General features: G+C 33.9%; 1 protein-coding gene across 6 annotated transcripts in view; it reads right to left on the bottom strand.

Annotated features, from left to right (window-relative positions):
* Positions 1-4,296: 4,296 nt before the first annotated feature.
* Positions 4,297-25,727, bottom strand: part of DNAI4 (dynein axonemal intermediate chain 4) — an 84,272-nt gene continuing 62,841 nt past the window's right edge. Inside the window, exons 10-17 of one of the 6 annotated variants that reach the window (XM_026497853.4) lie at positions 24,287-24,373; positions 22,725-22,876; positions 20,837-20,994; positions 20,401-20,522; positions 15,089-15,187; positions 14,043-14,269; positions 11,688-11,844; positions 4,297-5,548 (exon numbers count right to left, since the gene is read on the bottom strand). In XM_026497853.4, the coding sequence (XP_026353638.1) occupies positions 5,498-5,548; positions 11,688-11,844; positions 14,043-14,269; positions 15,089-15,187; positions 20,401-20,522; positions 20,837-20,994; positions 22,725-22,876; positions 24,287-24,373 (1,053 nt within the window). In that variant the 3' untranslated portion in view covers positions 4,297-5,497. Of the gene's footprint in view, positions 5,549-11,687; positions 11,845-14,042; positions 14,270-15,088; positions 15,188-20,400; positions 20,523-20,836; positions 20,995-22,724; positions 22,877-24,286; positions 24,374-25,727 lie in introns of those variants that run through there. The other 5 variants (XM_026497857.4, XM_048220714.2, XM_026497856.4 and 2 more) reach the window with 5 other exon arrangements.

The raw sequence follows: 25,727 nt of genomic DNA, 5'->3' as shown, positions 1-25,727 counted from the left end.
CATAATAATTCAAAAAATTCAATAAAATTATTATCAGTGAATTATGATGTAAGATCCCTAATATATCCTGGGATACTTTTTCCTTCCTGGTATAATAGCACTATATCTTTTAATAGTTGACTTATTCAAAGAAATACAGACATGGTGAGAGTACATTTTTCATGAGTTGTTCTGGATGCCACACAAATGTATCATCAATTTAGCAAAAGCAGTGCTTATTTTGATAAGATTTACAACCACGCTTTATATGTTCCAACTAAATGGACATGTTCTGCTTTCTATTTAACCCGGGAATTAGTTTCATGTAAACTGTTAGCCTTTCAGTTTTATCACCCACTGAGTAAGCCAACCCAAGCAAATGAAGGCTAATAGCCTAGTAAATGTTCTATGTATTTGAGGGTAGACTTGAACATTGCAGTAAATTCTGAACAAACCAGACACAAAGCCCAAATGGAACAAATGAGATCATTAGCACAGTCTGTATCTCTGGAGGAGGAGCGGGGCCATGCAAGGACCTAGCCAGCTGCAAAAGGCAAAGAGGTTCTCGGACCAAGAAGTGGGAATGTGGTCTGGGATAATCAGAAGGAGAACTACCATTTTTGAGTACCAATTTTGTGCCAGGCATAGGGTTAAGTGCTTTATATTGAAGAAAAACTACACCAGTCAGTGGGAACACAATCTCAAAAACGGCAGCAATATTCACCTAAAGAAAGTCATCATAATTTTGTTTTCAGTTTTTGTCTTGAGGTGGAAAATTAACTTTATATTGTTATAGAGCAAAGAAAACTATGACCTATGTTTAGCTGATTTTCAAGGCTGATTTTATGTTCTGTTTGCTTGTATGTTCTGTATTTTCCAGTTAAAATGTTTTATCCTCTGTGATGTTAAGATATCTTGGTAGGATATTAAAGAAATCATACTTAAATATTAGATCATATTTCAATCTGGGATATGCATGAAGACAACATTTCTCCCATTAATTCGATCATTCACTCATTCAACAAATATTTGTTGCAATAACCCCTCCATGGAGGTAGTGTTCTAGGTGCTGGAGATACAGTGGTGAGCAAAACACATAGTCCCTACCCTCAGAGAGCTTAGGGTCTAGGGGAGGAAGCAGGTACTAAGCAAATAATCACACCAATATTTAGCACAGCATGTGCGAATCTCAATTCAGAAACTCAGGTGTCCAAGAAATGTATATTCTATATCTAGCCCTAAGTCTTCATTCCATCCTGCTGGCAGAAACAAACAACATACACACGTTAATAACAGTCTCTCTCAGATTTGGCTTCCTTCCCTTTCCCAGGATATAATTCTAGCAACTTACTCTCTGCAAGGCCTTTCTATCATCAAATTGTTGCTTCTTGCTAGTCATTAATTGTCCTCAGCTGCCTGGCTTCTTTGGTTCCAGTGGTCTTTGTTGCTTCTACACATCACTCATTGCATGGACAATGGTTTTTCTGAGGCTGACTGTGCTCCCTCCTAGGCCTTTCTGCTTCCTGAACAATGTTATTTAGAAGCAGGACATAGGTCCCCTCTGCTCTATGGATTCATTAGGCCTCTCTCTTTTCCTCATTCCCCACCCCTTTCAGCCCTGCAGAAACTTCACATTTCCCTTCATGTTTAAGATACTTGGAGTAAATGTAGACTGGCTGGGTGGCAGTCCTGCAGAAGGGAGCTCAGAAAGGGTTCTCTTGAGAAGATGAGATATGAACTGAGATCTGAAGGACAGAGTGAAGAGTTAACATGTTGAAAGGGAGTGAGGGATGGGAAGGAGAGTGTTCCTAACCAAAGGGATACATGTGGCAAGGTCTGATGGCAGGAAAAAGCTGAAAAACTAAGTTACAAGGATTATCATTTAGGGACAAAACCTGAGTTATAGAAGAATAGACACTCTTGTGCTTTGTTTATGAGACCTCATCGAATGATCTAGACATTAACCATTTGCTGCACAATAGTGGAAAATATTTAAGAACTGCTCAAAGCCTTGGGACTTTCTGTGGTGGTACCCTTTAAGAGGTAGATGAAAGCTGCTGCATCAGTTTGCACATTCTAATCACTTCCCAGTATCACAAGAGAGATTTTTACTTATACAGTAGTCCTAGAGTGTGCAGCTGGTAAAACCAGAGGCTACAATCCAGTATTACTGCTAAAAGACATTTTTCACCCACCAATGTTGTACATGTATGAAAATGGTGTACTGTATACTATAACATGCCCCATACCTCGTATTGGAGAGTACAATATTGTAAATCCTAAAACATCATTATTTTAGCACAATAAAAGACAAGTCCAGAGAGCTCTTCTATAGGCTACTCCAGATAACTTGACTTCTTTGACACTTGTAGCTTAACATAATTTTTTTTTTAAGAAATTCAAGGTCATTATCATTGACCAGTTACCAGATGTTTGGTGTTTGGTAAGTTACATCACCTATTTAAGCCTTAGTTATATTACCCGGAAAATAGAGATTATAATAATATTACAACTTCTTTCCCTGTCTGTCTCATAGGATTGCTGTAATGGTGTAATGAGATAATGGATGTGAAAGTGTTCTACAAACTGTAAAGAACTTTAACATGTACATTATTACTAGTGTGTTGTTGATAACTAAATCTATTCACAGTACAATTCAACATTTTCTTTTAGGGAGGTTTTATTGAGACAAAATTGCAAATTCTAAGTGTTTCACTTCTCATTTGTGATTGTATGTAACTACATAGAAGTGAACCAAATGAACACACTATGATACACAATTGTATCATGAATACAATCTTCCTTCCCTACAACAGTTGCAAGAGCAGCTAACGACTTACTCACAGACAACAGTAATGTAAGTTCTACATGAGAGATGCCTGGTAGAGAATGACCAAACAAAGTAATGAATATCCAACACACAATAGGAGTCTACAGTGAGGCCAGTCACCACTCCCTCTTTAGCCCCTAATTAGTCCATTAGGAGTGTGTGTGTGTGTGTGTGTGTGCGCGTGCGCACGTGCGCATGTGTGTGTTTGAAGGATAAAATGAGATGGCTAACTGCTAAGCAGAACTTTCATTCGATTCTTAAAATTCTATCATTGGGAAAATGCATATTAAACATATTAAAACGACAATGAGATACTACAACACATCTATTAGAACAGCCAAACTTTGGAATACTAACAATACCAAAGCAGGTAAGGATATGGAAAAATAGGAGCTCTCATACACTGATGGAGGGAATGAAAAATGGTGTACAGCCCCTTTGGAAGATAATTTGGGGTTTTTATTTTTTGCAAAACAACATACTGTGCAATCCAATAATCATGCTTCTCAGTATTAACCAAAGGAGTTGAAAACTTATGTCCATACAAAATCCTGCACACAGATGTTTTTAGCAACTTTATTCATAATTGCCCAAATTTGGAAGCAACCAAGATGTCCTTCAGAAGGTGAATGATAAACTGGTACATCCAGACTATGGAATATCATTCAGCACTAAAAAGGAATGAGATGTAAAGCCATGAACAGATGTGGAAGAACCTTAAATTCATATTACTAAGTGAAAGGACCCAATCTGAAAAGGCTATATACACTATAATTCCAATTATATGACATTCTGGAAAAGATAAGACCATTGAGACAGTAAAAGATCTGTGATTGCTGGATTGGGGAGTGACGGAAAGAATAGAGCACAGAGAATTTTGGGGACAGCGAAAATGCTCTATATAATACTCTAATTTGAATATATGTTATTATACACTTATCAAAACCCATAGAATATACAACACTAAGGGTGAACCATTACGTAAACTATGGACTTCGGGTAGTTAGGATGTGTCAATGTAGGCTCATTGATTGTAACAAATGTACCACTTTGGTGAGTGTTGTGGGTGATGGGAGGGGCTATGCATTGGTGGGGGCAAGGAGTATATGAGAAATCTCTTGTACCTTCCTTTTGATTTTATTATAAGCCTAAAACCCCCCCAAATCCTAAATTTTTAGAAATATTTTATCAGATAGAGTTTACTAGTGAGAATCCAAAGCCAGCCCAGAAAGCCAGCAAAGTAATTCCTTTTGTAACTCCAAGGTGATAGATCTTAAAATAAAAATTCATGCTAATCTAAAAGCATGGGAGAATCTATAAGATCAGGAGTGAGAAGGGTAAAATGGAAGAGGGTCAGTGCACAGGATCAGTTGCCCAGGGTCTAAGAATAATAAAATAGTTTTATTTTTCATTTAGACTTGATGAGCAGTGATGGTAGAATATGTGAAAAATTTTGAAAGGTCAAAAGTACATAATAAAAAGAAACATTTTTTCAATTAAATCAAGTTTTTATTTTGTTACACAGAGTGTTACGGAAAGTCCAACCTTTCAGAAAGATAAAGGGATGAACCACAATGATTTATATCAGCAGAAAATATATAATTCTTTTTTTCTGACCTAAGCTCTCAGTCCACCTAAGAATCACCTTGTTTTTGTTTAAAGGATGGCTCCAAAGAAATGGAGATTGTGAAGAAGTGGACACTTATAAAAAGCAGTTTCTACTGTTACACAGATTCCATTCTTAAGTTTTACACATACTTTTTTTTCCAGTGAGTTTAGTGAGTTTCAAATGCCTTAACTCTCCTCTCCACTTAGAATGCTTTACAAAACAGGCCATACTGTCCTATGGCCTCAGTTAACAAAACACATCTGTTTGGGGAAGTTGCTGCCTTCCACTCCTATATTCACAAGCTAGCTCTAGAACCCTTCATAAGATAACATCCTGATGCAAACTTAGATCAAGGACTTTCTATTTTCTTTCTGGGCCCACCTAAGTCTGGGTTTAAAACCCATAGCAGATTTTGGGCAGGCAGAGGAGGGTGCCCTGATGTGTCCCAGACTAACTCTTCTCATTGAATTGGGAGTGTGATGCCTGGTGGCTAAACAACGCAATTTTGACATTTCTTGTCATGTCTTTTGCTTGTCAAATAGTCTAACAAAGTTTCATAGCTTAATCTCTCAAATCTAAGAGGATAAAATTCTGATTTAAAGTTGGGTGTGAGAATCCAATATTCTCATAACACCAACACATGCGTAATTCATAAACTACGGAAAATAGATCTTGGAAAGCAGAAGATTTTAAAAGTCTATGGAACTTCATCTTGTAAAGATTTTTGGTCTAAGTAATTCTAATAATTTCCAAGCTTTGCTTCTAATGGAATAATAATTTTCTAACTTATGTGGACATTTTATAAATACACATGTGTAGTTATATGTACTTGGAATATGACTAAAACATTTTAAAAATCCCAACAAAACTCTTACAATTAGCTTAGATCTAAAACTAATCACATATCTCTGAAACAAAAGTTTATTAAATTTATGTTAAGTTGAAATAGAAGTTATACATCAAATATCATTTTCTAACATCAAAATCCCAGCTTACTGCATACAAATTGGATTATTGGACATAAAACACTGTTTCTTTTTCTTTAAACAGCAACAAGAAAAAATATTAGTAATGATGAATTATCCTTGTTGGTTTGACTTGGGTCCAAGCAAAGTATCTATTATATCTCCCTGAAAAGAAAAAGTCAAACAATTACAATGCAATAAAATATAAATTAAGAGGTAAAGGAGTCTTTAAAATGCCACTTAAAATTTATAAATTAGTGATGCATATAAAGGGCATCCAATAAGAGTATACAAAGTTAACAAACCAAAGTAAATTTAAATAGTAACTGTTACTTCTTAGTATAAACCTGCTTTTTCCTATGAAAGACTCTTTTAATGGAGTTTTATAAACAATTTTTTAAGGATTCATTCAGGGATCATTTTGACAGCACCTGTTTAGCCTTAATATCTACACCTCAGTTTTCTCATCTGTAAAATAGCTCGTGATATTGATGGTATCTTAAACTCTTTCCTGACCTACAGTGCTTGATTTAGAGAGAGTTGAATATCTGAATTTCAATGGGGATTTTATATTTAATTTAATAATAATGATCTTTGTACCAAAGGGGTAAAATAATAATCTGTAAGAGGATGAAACCAAAGATGGAAGATGAGTTTTTAAGAAAGATATTGTGAAAAGATGGGAACTGGAAGCAGAAACCAGAGTTTTCCCTACTACACAGTGAAGGTGATCTTAAAATCACTGATATCCCCGGGAATCTTAGTTTCCTTGAATGTATAATAGAAATATTAACAACCACTTCTAAAAATTATTATAATGAGTGGAATGAACTAATGTATGTAAGTGCTTTACAAACTCTAAAGAGTTATAAACACCTGAGATGGTATTACATAAGTCAGTCCTGTCTTGTAGCCTCTACTAAGGATGACATTCCCCATCCTTCAAGTCCTGACACAAAATCAGTTGCCAAGCTTCTTTCCAAACCCATCTCTTTCTAGTTCAGTCTCTCACTTGGACTAACATAGATCACTACTGTAATCTGCTCATTATTGTATCTTTAGCACCTAAAAGAGACCCTGTCACATAGTACACACTCAGTAGATGTCTGTTGAATGAATGAGTGGTCTATACGTAAATACCCAAAGTACAGAGAAAAAGACAGCAAACATTTATATACTAAAACATAAGAATAGAAATAGTATTCAGGAGTGATTCTCCACAGGCTGCCTCCAGAAAAAAAAAAAAAAAGGTTGCTTTGTGCGGTGCCCCATTGAAATTAGCTTCAGCCAAGTACTTAAACCATAATTCTGTTCAACATAAGACTTAGGCCCTGGCAACCAACCACATCCCATCAGGAGAGCAAGTGGTTCTTCAACAAACAATAATACTAATGTGGTGGTGAATCCTGTTGTCAAAGTTATCATTGCAAAGCTTGGACCCTATATTCCTGATTGTGCCAGGCATCCGGCTGATGTCACCCCTAGCCACAAACCCAGAACTGATAGGACAGGAGTGTTCTACTATGTCATATCACACAAATATTCTGGTGTTTGAACACATCAGGGAGGTGCCAGAGCTTCAGAAATCATTTTGCTTACAATTAAAACATCCATAGCCCCAGGATCAAAGTTCTTCCCCTGCAGTGCAAGGCCACAGAGGATGACAGGCAATGTAGAGACAAGAGGGAGTCATGGTCCTATACCCATATCATGGTCCTTGATATACCTCAATGGGTTTCCACCAATGTGCTCTGGCACACCTCGTGCATGTGTTATCTGGTACTTTGCCTTTGTAAAACCTGTACTCCTGTTGAAGTTCCCTTTGTACCCATCCTTAATCCTGGTCTTCCCTCATCCTTCACTTCCCAGAGGCAGGCTTTACTATAACTTTGGGGGTACATCTTTCCTATAAAATGAAAATATAAGCCTTCCAAAGTTTTGATCTGCCCTTGGTTAAAATTAATGGAGAAATTATAGGACACAATGTTACTTGATAAGATATCTTGATAGGAAATTATGGTTTGACATTAATTACTTTGAAACTTCAAACTACTATTTGATTATAATTCTCTGAAAAGTTCAGGAAGAGTTATATCAGGTAAGCTTGTGTTTGGCTGTAAGTAATACAAAATCTGATTAATAGGTTTTTGTTGAATTTCCCAGAAAAATAACCCTGAACCTTTAAAATATAATGACCAAAAGCATGAAAATGTATTTGTATTAGGAAACTGTATTTATTATTAATGTATGGAATATATTTGTTACAAGGAAATTTTGCTCAACAGCACTGAAATCATTAACACACACACAACACACATATACACACACACATATTTGTCAAAAACGTTCAGACTCTCAGCTTAGCCTTCTGCTTCCAGAGCATACTGCTCAAAATGAAAGATTTTTCTAATATATATATATATATATTTTCTAATATAAATATAAATATATAATATATTTATATATATAATATATAAATATATATAATAAATATATAAATATAAATTTTTCTAATATATATCTCTATATATTTTTCTAATATATATATATCACATATATATTCTAATATATATATATACATCACATCTCACATCTTCTTTATCCATTCATCAGTCGATGGACATTTGGGCTTTTTCCATAATTTGGCTATTGTAGATAATGCTGCTATAAACATTGGGGCGCATGTATTCCTTTGAATTAGTGTTTTTGTATTCTTTGGGTAAAAATCTAGTAGTGTAATTGCTGGATCATGGGGTAGTTCTCTTTTTAACTTGAGGAGGAACCTCCATACTGTTTTCCAGAGTTGCACCAGTTTGCATAAAAAAGAATGAAATCTTGCCATTTGCAACGATATGGATGGAGCTAGAGTATTATGCTAAGCTGAATAAGTCAGTCAAAGAAAGAAAAATACCATATGATTTCACTCATATGTGAAATTTAAGAAACAAAACAAATGAGCATAGGGGGAAAAAGAGAGAGAGAAGCAAGCCAAGAAACAGACTCTTAAATATAGAGAACAATGGTTACTAGAGGGGAGGTTGGTGGGGGATGGATGAAATAGGTGATGAGGATTAAGGCAGGTACTTGTGATGAGCACTGGGTGATGTATGGAAGTGCTGAATCACTAAATTCTACACCTGAAACTAATATTACTCTGTATGTTAACTGGAATTTAAATAAAAACTTTAAGGTAGTTAGGAAAATCTCCTTAAATGTCCACAGTCAATATGCATGTCAGCCAGTTGAGAAAATAATCTCCAAAACTACTTGTAATTCTTCATTTGTTTCTTTATTGGGAAAACCTATTTTTACCCAGAGAAGAAGAATAATTGTATATAGAAAATATGCAACAAATCAAGCAGGTAATTTTAATATTTTTTGTATTAAGGAACTTGTATATATTTGGCATTTTAAATATTCATTATTTATTAGAGAATTTGCCATTTTTAGATTGTCTCACAAATAAATTTGTGATTCTAGTTTAAATGTGTAATTGGGTAATTGATTTAGACTTGTGATTGTAGATTGAAATATTATTAATTTGTAAAAAGCATTGAAACATTTAAGATTCATCACATTCAACATTTAAAATTTATTAAATCAATAAGAATTCCTTCAGTGTCTTAAGGACATAAGACAATTGAAGTACTTAAAAAATCGATATTAAATTTATAAATTAAAGGATTTAAAGAAACTTGTTTCAAAAGCTTATTAAAAGTATATATTATTTGCTGGACTTATAAATAGAATAATAAAATATATTATCTAAATGTAAGATATTAAGATGGACTAAGATTTTTAAAAATTTTATAAAATATTTGAATGTGAACATTTTTTAATTTTTTATAATAATTTTTATTATGTTATGTTAGTCACCATACAGTATATCCCTAGTTTTTGATGTAATGTTCCATGATTCCTTATTTGCGAACATTTTAAGCAAAAGTAGACTGTACATTTCCATGTACAAAAGAAATATTAAAGATGAAGGAAAAAAGAAAGACAGGAAAAAACACCTCATATTAATACCTTATACATGTCTCCTAATACACACATGCAGGACATTCTCTATGGTATCATTGGCTTATATGGCATTTGAATTTTCACTTTTATTGAATCGCTCTCCAAAGAGGCTATGCATAAAAGTTCCTAATTCCCTACAACTTTGCTAATACTTACTACTGGCTAATATTTTAGTTTTTGTAAATCCAATCATTTTGAACTGATATCTTACATAATTTCAATTATATATTTCTTCATTACTAGTGAGAATGAATGTTGTTTAAGTTTATTTAATCTTCCAGTTTCTTTCCTATGAATTAGGATTTTATACATTTGCCCATTTAAAACATTGAATTGTTCTTATCGTTTAATAGTTCTTTATATATACTGGATGTTACGTCTTTCATAATGTCAGAAATTTCTTCTTCTAATCTATTTCTTTTAACTTGGCATATGGAATCCTGAACAGAAAGTGTAGAGGTGCAATTTAAAATAAGGTAGCCAAGGAAGATTTCATCAAGAATGTGACTGATGTTTTGAGCAAAGACCTGAAGTGGGTGAGAGAACAAACTGGATTTTAGATAGGAGAAATGACAAGTACAAAGTCCTAAGCAAGCATCTATCTATCTATCTATCTATCTATCTATCTATCTATCTATCTATCATCTATCATCTGTCTGACATTTACAGTCTATGTGGTTGGGGTAAAACTCTACCTCCTACATGTGACCCAAATCTAATCAACACACCTGACTTCCCTGGCCACGTTTCCCTCTGGTTGGATATTTAGATTATTTTCTTTTTCCTTCTCTTTTTGTTTCTTATTCTATTACAAATTATGCTCTAATTAATTGCTTTGATTGCCTTTATGAATATTTCTATAGAATAGAGTTCCAGAAGCATGACAGTCTTGGTTCAGATTGCCAAATTGCTGCCAAAGAAGTAATACCACATTATTCCAACATTTCTCTGTATAAGAGAAAACCTATCTTATCAAATGTTTGCCAATACTGAGAAGTCCCATTAAATAAAAAAATTGGGGGTGCCTGGGTGGCTCAGTTGATTGAGCATCCAACTCTTGGTTTTGCCTCTGGCCACGATCTCATGGGTCATGAGATCAAGTCCCTCCTCAGGCTCCATGCTCAGCTGGTAGTCTGCCTGAAGATTCTCTCCCTCTGCCCTTCCCCCACTCATGCTCTCTCTACAAAATAAATAAATAAATCTTAAAAAAAATTTTTTTTAAATAAAAAGAAGGAATCTTCTCCTTCTTTAAAAAAAGCTTTGCTAATTTCATACATGAGAATGTGACTACGTTTTATTTTAATGTAATAAATTTTTATTTCTTTAATTATCAATGAGGTTTAATTTTAAAATATATTTACTAGTCATTTTTTGTGAATGAACTGTTCTTGACCATTACCCACTCTTCTAGCGTAGTCTTAGTGTATTTTTCTTATGGATTTTTGCATAATTTAAATATTTCAACGTGTTTATCACACATGGTAATATTTTCCAGATTACTTCATAAAATAATAACTTAAACATAAAAAAACAAAATATTGAGGGGCACCTGGGTGACACAGTTGGGTTGAGTGATCAACTCTTGGTTTCAGTTCAGTTTGTGCGTGATCTCAGGGCTGTGAGATTAAGCCTTGGGTCTGGCTCCAAGCTCAGCACAGAGTCTACTTAAGGTTCTCTTTCCTTCCCTCTCTGCCCCTCCCCAGCCTGCGTGAGTGTGAGTGTGCACTCTCTCTCTCAAATAAATGAATAAATAAATAAATCCTTAAAAGATAAAAAAATAACATAAAATTCTTAACAGAAAATTTAAAAAATACCTGATTGCTCGTCAAAGTTTTACAACAAAGTTTTCATATTTGAGATCAGAGTAAGGCAATAGGATAACGCTACAGAAACTAAAAAAACCAAATGCCTATTTTGGGAACATTGGATAATATCTAAAATATTATCATTTCTTGTAAAAGTCTTTGAATATTTCTTCAAACTTCTTCAGCTATATTCAACAATTATTAAATCCCCACAGTATACTAGGCACAACTTAAAGTTATTCCGTGTAACGTTTATAATTATTATGCTACATTATTGTTTTCATTTTACAGAGAAAAAACATGAGGCTCAAAGAACATAAGCCCAGTAGATACCATGCTTAGTAGGTAGCAACTCTTGAGGCTTATGTTCTTCCTATTGCACTATACTTAAGATATTTCCATGTAAATTCCTCGTATGATACAAAATTACATAAAATTACATAAAATAACGTAAACTTTTGACTTTTGAATCTTACCCGGCCAGAATCCAAAGCAGTGGGCATATTTCTTAGTTCGTACACAGCAACCTGTCCGTCGCTGTCACCCACTAGAAGGCAATCTGTTTGTTTGGCAAAGAGAACAGTTGTGAACTTGATTCCAGGGTTAGCAACATTCACAATGAGAGGATCCAAACTGTAATAAAATATTTTATTTGTAAATTCAGCTGTTAATACATTCTTTTTGTGTATAGATCAAGAAAAGTTGGATAGGGGCGCCTGGGTGGCTCAGCGGTTAAGCGTCTGCCTTCTGCTCAGGGCGTGATCCTGGGGTTCTGGGATCGAGCCCCACATCAGGCTCCTCCGCTATGAGCCTGCTTCTTCCTCTCCCACTCCCCCTGCTTGTGTTCCCTCTCTCACTGGCTGTCTCTATCTCTGTCAAATAAATAAATAAATAAAAATCTTTAAAAAAAAAAAAAAAAAGAAAAGTTGGATATTTTCTGTGATTTCATGTGACAAGAACAAAACAAAATAAGCTTTTTAAGTAAGTTTCCAAAATCAAAATAACTGCTTCCCAACTCCTTACTCAGTCAAAACTTTCATTTCTTCAGTGAACTAATTTCAAATAAATAAATTCAAGAAGTTCACAATTAAGATGTGAACTTGTAAGTTCAAACTCCTGTGCTGGTTAACTTTATGTATTCACTTGGCTAGGCTGGGATACTCAGTTGTTTGGTCAGCACCAGTCTACACTTTGCTGTGAAGGTGCTGTGCTTAGATGTGATTGCCACTTAGATCAGGAGAATCTGAATAAAGCAGATTACCCGCCATAATGTAGGCAGACCTTATTCAATTTGTTGAAGACCTTAAGAGAAAAGACTGAGTTCCCTGAAGTGGAGTAAAACTCTGCCTGCAGACTGCCTTCAGACTCATGACTGCAACATGGACTGCTGATGGAATCCTAGCCTGCCAGCCTGGAGTGCGGGCTTGGCACTTGCCAGTCCTCATGAGTCATGTGAGCCGATCCTTAAACGAAATCTCTTCCTCTCTTGTTATTGCTTCTGTTTCACTGGAGAACCCTGACTAATACAACTTCTCAAGTAGTAAATGTCTTTTAATAGAAGGATATTTTAATCCAAATGTACCTCTGGAAGGTAAAAGAATAGTTCGAACAAGAACTTTTCCTTTTTGCCATCATCTGATGCCTTACAAAACAACAGAAGCAGTAACTTGTATACTTCTGAAGAAATGTCCTCAGAACTATAGTTTTATCAAAAAAATTAAAATCAGAAGTGGGATGAGTTAAGTGATCATTTTATACATTAGTTATCACATACTCAAATATAAATATTAGTTATAAATATTAGTTATAAACATTAGTTATCTCATACTCAAATATAAATTGTTTTGTGATGTAATCCTTGGTTTGGGGTTCAAACCATTTTATAGTATCAGCCATTACAAAATTTTAGAGTTACTAAATTATTAACTTCTAGGGGAAAAAAATTGCCATTAAGAATAAACTCATTGAATTTTCTGTCATTTGTTTCAAACAAGAATGTATTTCCCTGATTCTTCTGCTAATAACTAGCATAAAAATCTACAGTATTTTCCAACTGAAGAAGCAAAATCATTAAATACTTTTTTCCTGTACTACATAAATTTCCGTTTTAAAATGAAAGATGGGTCTAGAGGACATTCTAATAATTTTGGTGTAACACCTTAAATTAAAAATTTTAATGAAATGCATGGCCCTGGGAGCCTGGGTGGCTCAGTCAGTTAAGCGTCTGCATTTGGCTCAGGTCATGATCCTGGAGTCCCGGGATCAGGTCCTGCCTTGGGCTCCCTGCTCGGCGGGGCGTCTGCTTCTCCCTCTGCCCTTCACGCTGCTTGTGCTCTCTTTCTCTCTCTCTCAAATAAATAAATAAATAAATAATCTTAAACAAAAATAAAAATAAATGCATGGCCATTTGAATATGTTTTAAAACAAGGTAAGAGAATAAGTAAATATTGTAAAAAAATAATTATTTCATTCCCTTTATCTTATTGCAGAAAATCTTCAGTTAAAAACAATTAGCTGCCTCTCTGCATTCTTCTATAAAGTAGGCAATGAAACTCAAGGTAGCTCTGATATCTTATATCAGCCTGTAAAAGTCTGAGATGAATAAGGTAACCTATTTTCATTTAAATATTTTTAAAACCACATATAAGTAAATTAAAATGAATATAGCATCCTGGCCTATATCTTTTATTCATAAAGGACTCTCACAGTGTAAACTATTACTTGTTTTAAAGTGACTACGATTCTCTCTAATCAATACCAAAACTATCAGGTATCATTTACTTTGAACTGCTTCTACGAGAAATACCACCAAGGAAAACATTAACACTTGCGTGCTGACGTGAAGGTCCCAAATCTCCACTCTGCTCTCATTTGCAACTGCAAATACACAGGAGGATTTTGGAGACCAGGCAACATCATAAACAACATAAGTAGTTGGATAAAAGCTCAGAAATGGATTGGTGTTCTCCTGTTGCCATATAATAACACCCCAATCGGCAGAACAGCTTAAGAACACGTCATGACAAAATGGATTCCATGCTATTTTATATACTGGGCCCTAGAATTAGAAACATAAATTAAAATACATAGGTAAATAATAGTGAACATCTTATACTTTAAACCTGATGAACAAACTAAAAATGCTAAGATTTCTATAAGATTTATGCACCATGCATTATTGTGTATTATTTTAGCTGAGAGTAAGGTCATAAATAGAATCTTCCCTAAATTATGCCATATGGAAACATAAAAATATAGTTGTTATAATACTAACTAAATATTAATACATATCATTACTTATTTACTTTAAAAATATAAGGATTATTTTTTTAAATGAGGGAGAAAATGAAGAAAACATAGATCAAACAATCACAAAAGGTACAGAAAAAACATTTTTACTTTGGGATCAGCATGTTATCATAAGCAAAGTTATTTAAACTTTGAAAATTGTAACTTCCACAATGTGCAAGAAAAAAATCAAGAATCTCTAGAAGCCAGGGGCACCTGGGTGGCTCAGTCACTTAAGTGTCCAACTCTTGATTTCAGGTCAGGTCATGATCTCAGGGCTGTGAGATGGAGGCCTGTGTGGGGCTCCATAATATTCTCTCACTCCGTCTCCCTCTGCCCCTCCCTGCCCTCCCCCAGCTTGCAATGTGTGCATTCTTTCTTTCTCAAAAAAAAAAAAAAAATCTAGAAGCCAAATAAGATGCCCCACATGTTATTGATGGTTTCCATACAAGAAAGCACTTGATTCAAGTTGGTAATGTTAACTCTGAAGTTGTAAATTTACTGCGTGTTAAAAGTACTGTGTTTAATACTATTTTTTCAGAAATATTAGAAGATAAATTTTCCATACCCCTACTAAAATTAAACTAACCTTATGTCCTCTGTAGGTATCTAGGTATTGTTCATTATACGAACAAGAACATTTGTGAATATGACCTTCTTCAGTGCCAGCCAAATAGATATTTGTATCCTACAACACAAAAAATTTAAATGTATTGGCTTGTGATACATTAGTAAATGTGCTAAATAGAAAATCAGATCCCTCAAGATCTATTAAAATCAGCTCTAGAACCAAAACTAGAAATACTATCTTGATCGTGGTTCTCTGTTGTCTTTTTCTTTCTATCATGATTTTATAATAATTGAACTGCCTGAAGGACTACTGTGCAAAGAAAATATAGATTTGTTCTTTGCTGGAATAGAGGGAAGAACTTAGATCCTGTCTAGAAATTAAATGAACAAGCACTGGCTTAAAATAAAGAAGAAAATTTCTAATATTTAGAGTTACCTAAGAATGGAACTAGCGATCTAGGAAAATAGTAAGTGTTCTTTCATTAGAACTAGTCAAAGAGAAGAACAATTTAACAATAACTACTTAGATACATAATGCTGAAGAAATGATTCTTGCTTGGAATGAAAGATTGAACTAAATGGAGTCTCAAGCATTTTTAACACTGAATGTATGTACTAAATAGAGATTTTAAGTGTATTTCCTACTGTGAAGTCATAGTCAAAAGGTCTGAGAGTCAGGTTCTATGTCCTGGCTATATAGTCAGTATCACCCGGGAGCATTTTAGAGATGCAAAATCTCAGGTCCTACCCCTACCTACTGAATCAGAATCTTCATTTTAACAAGATTCCCAAGTAGTTTGTATGCACATTAAAATTTGAGACACACTGCTCTAGCATGTACCAGTACTTAAGAATGCAACTACTAGATCATGGAATATAAGTAGTTTTAAATAACACAATAAAGTACAATTTTTTTTCCCAAACTAGTATTACCAATTTATATTCAGCAGTGTATAGAAGTTCCCTTTGATCCACATTCTCATCAAGAGTTGGGTTACATTAGAGATCTTAAATTTTACCATTGTATGAGGTATAAAATTCTACCTAATGGTTTTAGGTCCCATTTTTATGAATATTAACAAGGTTGAGCACATTTTTATGTTTACTGGCCATTTGTATTTCCTCTTCTGTTCATGGCTCTTAACAATTTTACTCATAATATTTTTTATATTCATTTATATAAAAGTTATTTAAATATTCGATTACATATACTTTGTCTATTATATATGTTGCAAATATCTTCTCCAAGTGTATGGCTTACCTTTTTACTTTCTTTAATGTTTTTTGACAAACAGAAGTTCTCCTTTTAGTGTAGCTGGTCTTATAACTTTTTTATATACTAGCATTTTTTTTTTTGCTTTAAGAAATTTTTCCTACTTTGAGGTAATAGAAATGTTTTCCTACATCTTCTTCTAGAAGTTTTTTGTGTATGATGGGATAGGTATCTAATTCCATTTTTATGTGGATAATGATTATCCTAACACCATTTATAAGTAGGTTATCTTTCTCTATTAGAGATCAAGGTTACTGTCTAGAGTTGTTTTTGTCAGTCTATAAAATCTGAGATTTCCATTCAAGAGATTTATTGGGGAGTTCTCTCAGGAACAATCTATTTGAAAGGAACAGAAATGGGCAGAGATTTAAGTTGAACTGTGATGCCACTGCAACAGAGGGCTCAGCCCAACCTCCAAGAAGTTCTGGAGTCCTGCCTCCAGTAAAGGAGGCCAGACATGTTCTACCACCATCCTCTACCACCACCAATAAACTGGTGAAGCAAAATGGTAGACACAAACCAAACCATATCAAAATCAAACTAAATGTACATGGTTTAAATATCACAATTAAAAGGCAGACATTGCGAGATTAGATTTAAAAAAGCAAGACCCAACCATATGTGACCAACAAGAAATGTACTTTAAATACAGAGACATATATAGGTTAAATGTGAAAGGATGGAAAATGATTTAAGAAACAAAACAAACAAACATGGTGGGGGTGGGTACTGGGGGGGGAATGAGAGGAAAACCAAGAAATAGACTCTTAACTATAGAGAACAAACTGATGGTTACCAGAGGGGGAGATGGGTAGGAGGATGGGTTAAACAGATGATGGGTATTAAGGAGGGCACTAGTTGTGCTGAGCACCAGGTGTTGCATGTAAGTGTTGAACCACCTGAAACTAATATTACACTGTACATTAACTGGAATTGAAACAAAAACTTAATTTAAAAAAAAAGATAAACCATGCTAACACTAGTTAAAAGAAAGCTGGGTAGCTACATTAATATCAGACTAAGTTGATTCCAGAGTAAATAATATTACAATGATAAACAAGGCCACTTTAGAATGATAAGAGAGTTGCTTAATCAAGAGAACATAACAATCCTACACATATGTATACCTAAAACAAAGCTTCAAGCTACATAAAGAAAAACTGATAGAATTCTAAAGAAAAAATAGACAAATCCACAATTATGGCCAGGGATTTCAGTACCTCTCTCTTAATAGTTGATGGAAGAAATAGGCAGAAAATCAGCAAGGATATAGTCAACTTGAACAACAATTTCAACACTAACCTGATTGTCATTCATAGAACACTCCACCCAATAGCAGCAGAATATATATTTTTCTGAAGTACACAGCGAAATTTACATGTAAATATCACATTCTGGGCTTTAAAACAAATCTCAATAAATTCAAAAGGATTCACTATAAAAAGTTCTTTCTTGGATCATGATGGAATTGAATTAGAAATAATTAACAGAAAGATCCTTAGAAAAGAGCCAAATGTTTAAAAACCAAATAGCATGCTTCTCAATAATCCACCCAACAAAAAAGAAATCAAAGGAGAAATTAGAAAGTATTCTGAATAGAATGAAAATGAAAATACAACATGTTGGAGTTTGTGGGATGCTGCCAAAGCAGTACTTAGAGAAAAATTATAGCACAAATGTCTCCATCATAAAAGAAGAAAAGTCACAAATCAATGATCCCAGCTTCCACTTTAAGAAGCCAGAAAAAGAAGAGCAAATAAAGCCAAAGTAGAAGAAAGAAAATAGAGATCAAATTGGAAATCAATTATACAGAAAACAGAAAAACAATAGTAAAATATAGAGAAATCAAAAGCTGGTTCTTTGAGATCAGTAACATTGATAAATTTCTGGCCAGACTAAAGAAGAGAGAAGACACAAAGGTGGAGGTGACATCATTACATATTTTATAACTATTAAAGGATACTAAGGAAATATTACTATGCTGCTAAATTTATAACTTAGATGAAATAAATTCCTTGAAAGACACAAATTACCAAAGTTCACTCAAGAAGAAATGGATAATAATATAATAATAACCCTATATCTATTAAAAATTTGAATTTCTAGTTAAAAGTTAAAAATCTTCCCAAAAGAAAACTCCAGGCCCAGATGGTTTATTAATTCCATCAAACATGTAATGAAAAAATAATGCTAATTGTATGCAAATTCTTTCAAAAAAGTAAAAAGATAATACTTTTCAACTCATTCTACAGGATTATCCTAAAACCAAAACCAGACAAAGACATTATCAGAAAAGAAAACTATGGATAAATATCCCTTAGAAACAAAGATGAAAAATCTTAAACAAAATTTTAGCATATCATATCCAATAGTAGATTAAAAGTATAAAGTATATAAAGTATGATCAAATGGGATTTATTTCAGAAACAAAAATTTTTTAAAATTAATGTAATTCATCATATCAACAAACTTAGAAAGAAAAACTATATAATCAACTCCATAGATGTAGAAAAAGTATTTGACAGAAACCTAACATCCATCCCTGATAAAAGTCTTAAAAATGGTAATGTAACGGGATCTCCTCAATGTGACTGATGGCATCTACAAAAAAAGTCACAGTTTACATCATACTTAATAGTAAAAAGACTGAATGCTTTCTTCCAAAGCTCAGAAACAAGAGAGGGATGTTTGTTTTCACCACTTCTATTCATCACTGCACTGGAAGTTCAAGCCAGTATAATCAGGAAAGAAAAAGAAATAAAAGTTAACCAGATAAGAAAAGAAAAAATAAAACCCTTTATTTACAAACTACATGATCATTTCAAATTCTTTACACTAAGGACATTTCTAGGACACCAGACACCAGAATAGGATTTCTCAATTCAACTCCATTGATATTTTGGGCCAGAAAATAATAATAATAATAATAATAATAATAATAATAATATGAAATTATTATTATTATCCCTCTCCTTTTTCTTCTTCCTCCTCCTTCCTTTCTTCTTCCCATTCTTCTTCCCCTTCCCCTTCCCTTTTTATTTCTCCTTCTTCTGTGCAGAGGGAGACAGTAGTTGTCTTACACATCATGGGATATTTAGAACACCCCTGGCCTCTGCCCACTAGATGCCAATAGCACTCCTTCCCATGTCCCACCTCTTAGAGCTGAAACAACCAAAAATATCTCAAGTCATTGTGAAATGTACCCTGGTGGTGAATTATGCCCCTCTCTGCCAACATCGAGAACTCTAGAAGTTCTAGAGTCAAAGTGAAATGTGAATTACAAGAATTTGAGAATGAAAGCAATTAAGAATACAACTACAGTGGTAAAAGCGAAATATAATAATGGCTTGAACTACAGTAGCAGTGAGTAGGCTTGGACTGAAAGGAGTAGGACAATAAGACTTAAGTATTATTTGGATGATAGGGTAGAATAGAGGAGGAGCTCAAGTTTTGGTTTGGATAATTAGGTGGATGATGGTGTCATTAAAGAGATGACCATATTACATATAACAGAAAACATATAGGATATATTTCCTTGATGTCTGTCATAGTTGCTGAATTTCTGATTCCAGAGACTTCCAGATAAAAAGAATGAGAAAAAGTAGAACTTCATTAACTGTGCTTTGATTTGATTCTGGTCTTGATAAGCATGAATTTAACTGGTCTTCTTGATCCTAAGAATCATGAGAGTTACCACTCACATTGACATAGAGAACTGTGTAGTAGATTTGGTTTCTATCAATATGATAAAGTAGCAGAACACCCAAGAGGAGCAAAGAGGGGCTCTCAAGTTAAACATGAAGTTGTAAAGAGAATCCTTCCACGGTTCCTCAGAAACAGAGACCTTTCCTCTAGAAAGCAGATGAAGACATGGTATAGCAAACTAGAAGGTGTCACTCTACCTTGGCTTGCAGTTATGTCTACATTTGTTTTCTTTTTACTTACAAGTCACAATATTTATTAACATGCTAAAACTTTGTCTTGCTTTATATCTTAATACACTTCAATTACCGGAAGTTGTTATATGCAATAGCAAATAAGGGATTGAGATAATTTACCTTAGGATGAAAAGCAAAACACATTCCAGGAGCCTGTCGAGATATCAGAGCCTCACCTTTTTTTTCCTTTTCCCCTCCCTTTTTGCTGCTGCTAGCAGTAGTTCGCCTCAAACGCATCAAATCTTTATATAAAGAAAAAAAAAACATGTATCTTACTTACCACATGAAAAAGTATTGTATATATAATATGTGTCCCTTCTACAAAGAATAGTATGATTTCTGCCATCTTTTGCAAGTGATTAGGTTTAAAATTAGCAAATACCAGAACAAGATGCTTAGAAAAACAATGACCAAGCCCAGCTTTTTTCTTATGTAGACAAACCAAAATTGGTCACCTCTGACAAATGGCTCACTAGACATTTTAAGGCAGCACATTACAAGAGAAAGATAATTTGATTGATAGATATATACATATATATGTATACATTCTTTTTACCATGACAGTCTAGTCCTTTCCGTATAACCCATTTGGAGATTCTTCCATCTGCTGATATAGAAACGAGTATTTCTCTTTTGTCATCACCTGTTGTCCCTCGATCTTGTTCTATCCATTGTAGTTGCCATACAGGTCCCAAATGTTTTAGAGGTGATTCACTAAAATGGGGAAAAGCACTAAATATAGAATCATTGTCATAATTTTTAAAAGGACATGAGTCTAAGTCATAAGGGCAGTTCCCTGGAGCACTGTGACCTACTTATAGAATGATGCCTTTATTGTTCAAAATTGGACTTTTACTTTAAGTATTGCAAAAAATGGGGAAAATAATCATTTTGCCATGTAGTATTTTTTGTTTTTCTCATTTCTTACAAAAGGAAAATTTTACTGCCTTTAATTATATTAACTGCCATAACAGAAATACAAAAGAAAATATTTTCTTTCTCTTCAGAATATATTTTCCTTACTCTATTCTTTTACTTTCTCCTAGATAAGTTATGTAAATTTATTTTGGACGCACTGAGTGTAAGTATCTTCACCTTTATAAGGATTTTTTTTCATAGCTTAAATGAATAAATTATATGTCTTGTTTAAATAAACAATTACCTCACCTTTCTTTCTAAGTTTCAGGTTTGCCCATTGGCTTGATTCTCTCTATGGCCAAGATTTAACATTTTTCTGAAGAATTCAAATCGCTTCTCAGATTACTGACTGTTTTCCTATCAGAATAATGGGTTGCTCTCTTCGTAGTACTGATGCCCTTGATTTTTTTATGCAAACCTTCCAAAGCAATAGTTCTGAATCTTTTAAAAATCATATAGCTTTGGTTATTTGGTAAAAGTTATAGACCCTCTTCCCAAAAACGAGCACAAAGGCCCATGCTTACAAAACTATGCAAATAATTTCAAATTTAAGCTTAAGGACCCTGCTCTATGTCTTTTTGCAGCTCTAGCTAAGTTTATTCAAACACTAATATAAATATATTACTTCATTTTTGCCCCACTGGTATCTGATCTATTACAAAAACCTAACATATTCAATATCTTTCACTTTTAACTTTTTAATTTTCTCCATATCACTCATTCATTCATTTATTCTTAATTAAACTCTTACTACAATTCTATTACATGCCTGATATTATGTGACAGGCCAAGGATACAAAGGTAAGACTTAATCCTTGACTTCAAGTTGCTTACAGCTCTTCAGGAAGATATATATGTAAATAATATATATACATTATAATAAGTGTTATGATAACTAATACAAATGCACAAAAGAATGGAATGGGAAGGTTACATGGAGGGGGTGACACCAAAGCAATAAAGGGTACAAACTTCCAGTTGCAAGATGAATAAGTCCTAGACATCTAATATAGAGTATGATGATCATAGTTACTAATACTGTACTATATACTTGAAATTTATTAAGAGAGTAGATCTTAAGTGTTCTAACCACACACACACAAAAGGTAACTATGTGAGGTGATGGATATATTAATCAATTTGATTGTAGTAAACATTCCACAATGTATACGTATATTAAATAATTACACTGTGCTTTAAAAAATCACATTGTATGACCTAAATGTATACAATTTTTATTTGTCAATTATACCTCAATAAAGCTGGAGAAACTTTTAAAAATCTTTTTAAAAGAATAAGCATCAACTGTCAAGGAAAGTTGGTGAGGTGGGCAGAGAACATGCAGATTTTAGGATAGAGCATTCCAGCTAGAGAGATAATATGAGGAATTATTAAATGTTTGAAAAATAATGGTATCACTCTCAACAACATAAACATTCATTCAAAATTAAAAAACATTAGAGAAAATGTTTACTTCTCCTTAAAAAAGCACATGTTATATGTTTACCTAATTCTTGGATTCTCACCTACTATCCAGAACTGGAACATTACTGTTGCTCTGCACATTATAAATGGCGATGGTGCCGTTGTGATAGCCAACTGCTAAAAGATTAGGTGCTCCAATTGAGAAATCCACAGCAGTAACTCCATATGGACTCTGATAAATGCGTTCTGGCCACTGAATTAAAAAATTATATTACATTTTAAACTTGGTTTTGCGGGCCATAAAAGATAGAGTATAATGATGGCTGAATGGTGGACTGGCTGGTGGCAGGGGACATGTAAGAAGAGCTAGTCTACATTCGGTTATTCCTCTCCTCCTAACTTCCAGTAGACAGGAGAACAAAACGTCAGTTAGTCATTTCCTTTACTTTGGTGAATCGTCAGAGCTCAATAATGTTAAGAAATACAGCATGGCCTTCTCCAATAGTTATTGTATTTTGATCATCTTTCAGCAGGATTTGTATGATCATTGTAGATCACCTTCTTTAAGGAAAAATAATGCTGAGGGCTTCAGAGGGGAGGGACGTGGGGGATTGGGATAGGCTGGTGATGGGTACCAAGGAGGGCACATATTGCATGGTGCCTGGCTGTTACATGCAAATAATGAATCATGGAACATTGCATCAAAAAACTGGGGATGTACTGTATGGTGACTAATATAACAAAATAAAAATTATTTAAAAAAAATATTGGGCTCCAAACAAATTATCTAGCAATGTTCCTATCTTCCAGTATCTGTTTCGGATGCTTGGATTATCTAGACATTTCTAAACAGTGGATAGAAGAAGCTCCAAAAAACTCTCTAAGGTAGTCTTTTCTACAATTCTGTGAAGAGTTTTACTGTTTTGTTTTGTTTAAAGTCTTTTCGAAATCCTCTCCTGCTTCTAACAATCTATGTGGAAAAGAAGACAACTTACTGATGATGGATCTTATTTCAATCCTTCCACATGTTTAAAATTGCTTCTTCCTTCCTTTCTTTTACTCTAAATAAACCCAGCTTCCTAATAGACTGGGCTATTTATAAAAGCTCTAATCTTTCTTTTTTTTTCCCCCTCTGATCGTTCTCTAAATTTTCTACTTCACATTTTAGTTGTTAATTAAAACTAATGTAAAGCTGCAAAGTAACATATTGACTACAACTGTTTGACAAAAAACATGATTGAGTCTTATTATTCTTGAAAAACTCATGCTAATAACATGGTCATCTTAATCTATTTCATGTATTCAGGATAGCAGAAATCTATCTTATGAGGTGATGATTTATTCGTACAATATGAAACAACCTAGTATTAAATGAAACATAACTTTCAAAGGATTTTCACTTGCAAATTTATTCTTCATTTTGATTAAAAAAATAGTGGTTCAATTCTGGATCATCAGATCTAACAGCAATAATAAATATTTATTAAATGAATTTACCCTACATAAACAAAAACAAATTTTAATTCTCACAGATTTAAACCAAAGAAAATAAAGTCTTCCTGGGCCACTTTTTTGACTTTAATTATCACATACAACTATGTACTTTATGGGAATTATGTTGACATTTATTTGACTGAAAATGGGTTTATTCCTATTTGGTTACCATAGGATTCTTTATTGACCAGCAGCAAGCCAATCCTCTTTTTTGCTCTTTAAATCCAAAGTGCCCATAGCCAACAGCCAAAAGGTCCTGAAAACCAGCAAAATATGTTTAAAATAAGATGGCATAAAAATATTGGAAAATATATAAAGATGCATATTAATGAACTATGTTAAAAATAGCAATAAGACATTTCTATTGAGAAAAAAATACCAGTCTACCATCTATTTTTACTTTACACCTCCATCTTCCAAAGCAAAATAATAACCATCATATTTTCAGACTAATGAATATCTAAAAAGAACCAATTGCTAAAAAGTTCTTTTATATATTGAGATAATCTTCCAAGATTATATTACCACATATAATGTTTTATAGGTTTTTGAGAATGATGTAACTATTTCAAATATAAAGACAGGATGCCATGAACTGAATTGTGCCTCTTGTCTTAAAATTCATGTGTTGCAGTCCTAATCCCCAATATCATTATATTTGAAGATAGGGCTTTTAGGAGGTAACCAGGGTTAAATGAGGTCATAAGGGTCATAATCTTAATCCAATAGGACTGATGGCCTTATAAAAAGAGGAAGAGACACCAGAGCACTCTCTCTACACCATGTGGGAGCACAGCAAGAAGGTGGTCTTCTGCAAGCCAGAAAGACAGTCTTCACCAGTAACCAAATCAGCCAGCACCTTGATCCTAAACTTGTTGGCCTCCAGAACTACAAGAAAATTTCTGTTTTTTAACCCAGCCAGTCTACGGCATTTTGTTGTGGAACCCCGAACTGATTAATAAAGCAGGTCACTTCAAGAAATGCTTATAGACAAAAATTTAATGATTGACCAAACCCAGCCTCTTCTTCATAATCAGAATAACTATCAAAAATATATATTTATTTTTTTTTGCCACAACCCTACTTTTTTTTTTTTTAAGATTTATTTATTTATTTATTTATTTGACAGAGAGAGAGAGACAGCCAGCGAGAGAGGGAACACAAGCAGGGGGAGTGGGAGAAGAAGAAGCAGGCTTCCAGTGGAGGAGCCTGATGTGGGGCTCGATCCCAGAACACCGGGATCACGCCCTGAGCTGAAGGCAGACGCTTAATGACTGAGCCACCCAGGCGCCCCCACAACCCTACTTTTAAGCCAACATCATCTCTCTATAATTTTCTCTGCCTTAAACACTTTTCATCACTATTCCTTTTACCCTGACATGGACAAGCTCCTATTAATCTCTTCTAGATTTAGTGTAGGCATCACTTCCTCTGTGAAGCATTCATGAGGCTCTCTTATATATTCCCACAGCACTATTTACTTTCCATATTAAGGCACAAAGAGACCATTATATGGGCAGGGTCTATGTATGACTAAATTACTACTGTAACTCTAGTGCCTTATCAGAGTTCCTGGCACAGAGTTCATGTTCAATAAGTATTTGTAGAAT

Source organism: Ursus arctos, unplaced genomic scaffold, assembly GCF_023065955.2.
Source record: "Ursus arctos isolate Adak ecotype North America unplaced genomic scaffold, UrsArc2.0 scaffold_12, whole genome shotgun sequence".
Taxonomy (NCBI): Eukaryota; Metazoa; Chordata; class Mammalia; order Carnivora; family Ursidae; genus Ursus; species Ursus arctos.
This window is presented reverse-complemented; position numbering and strand designations above follow the sequence as displayed.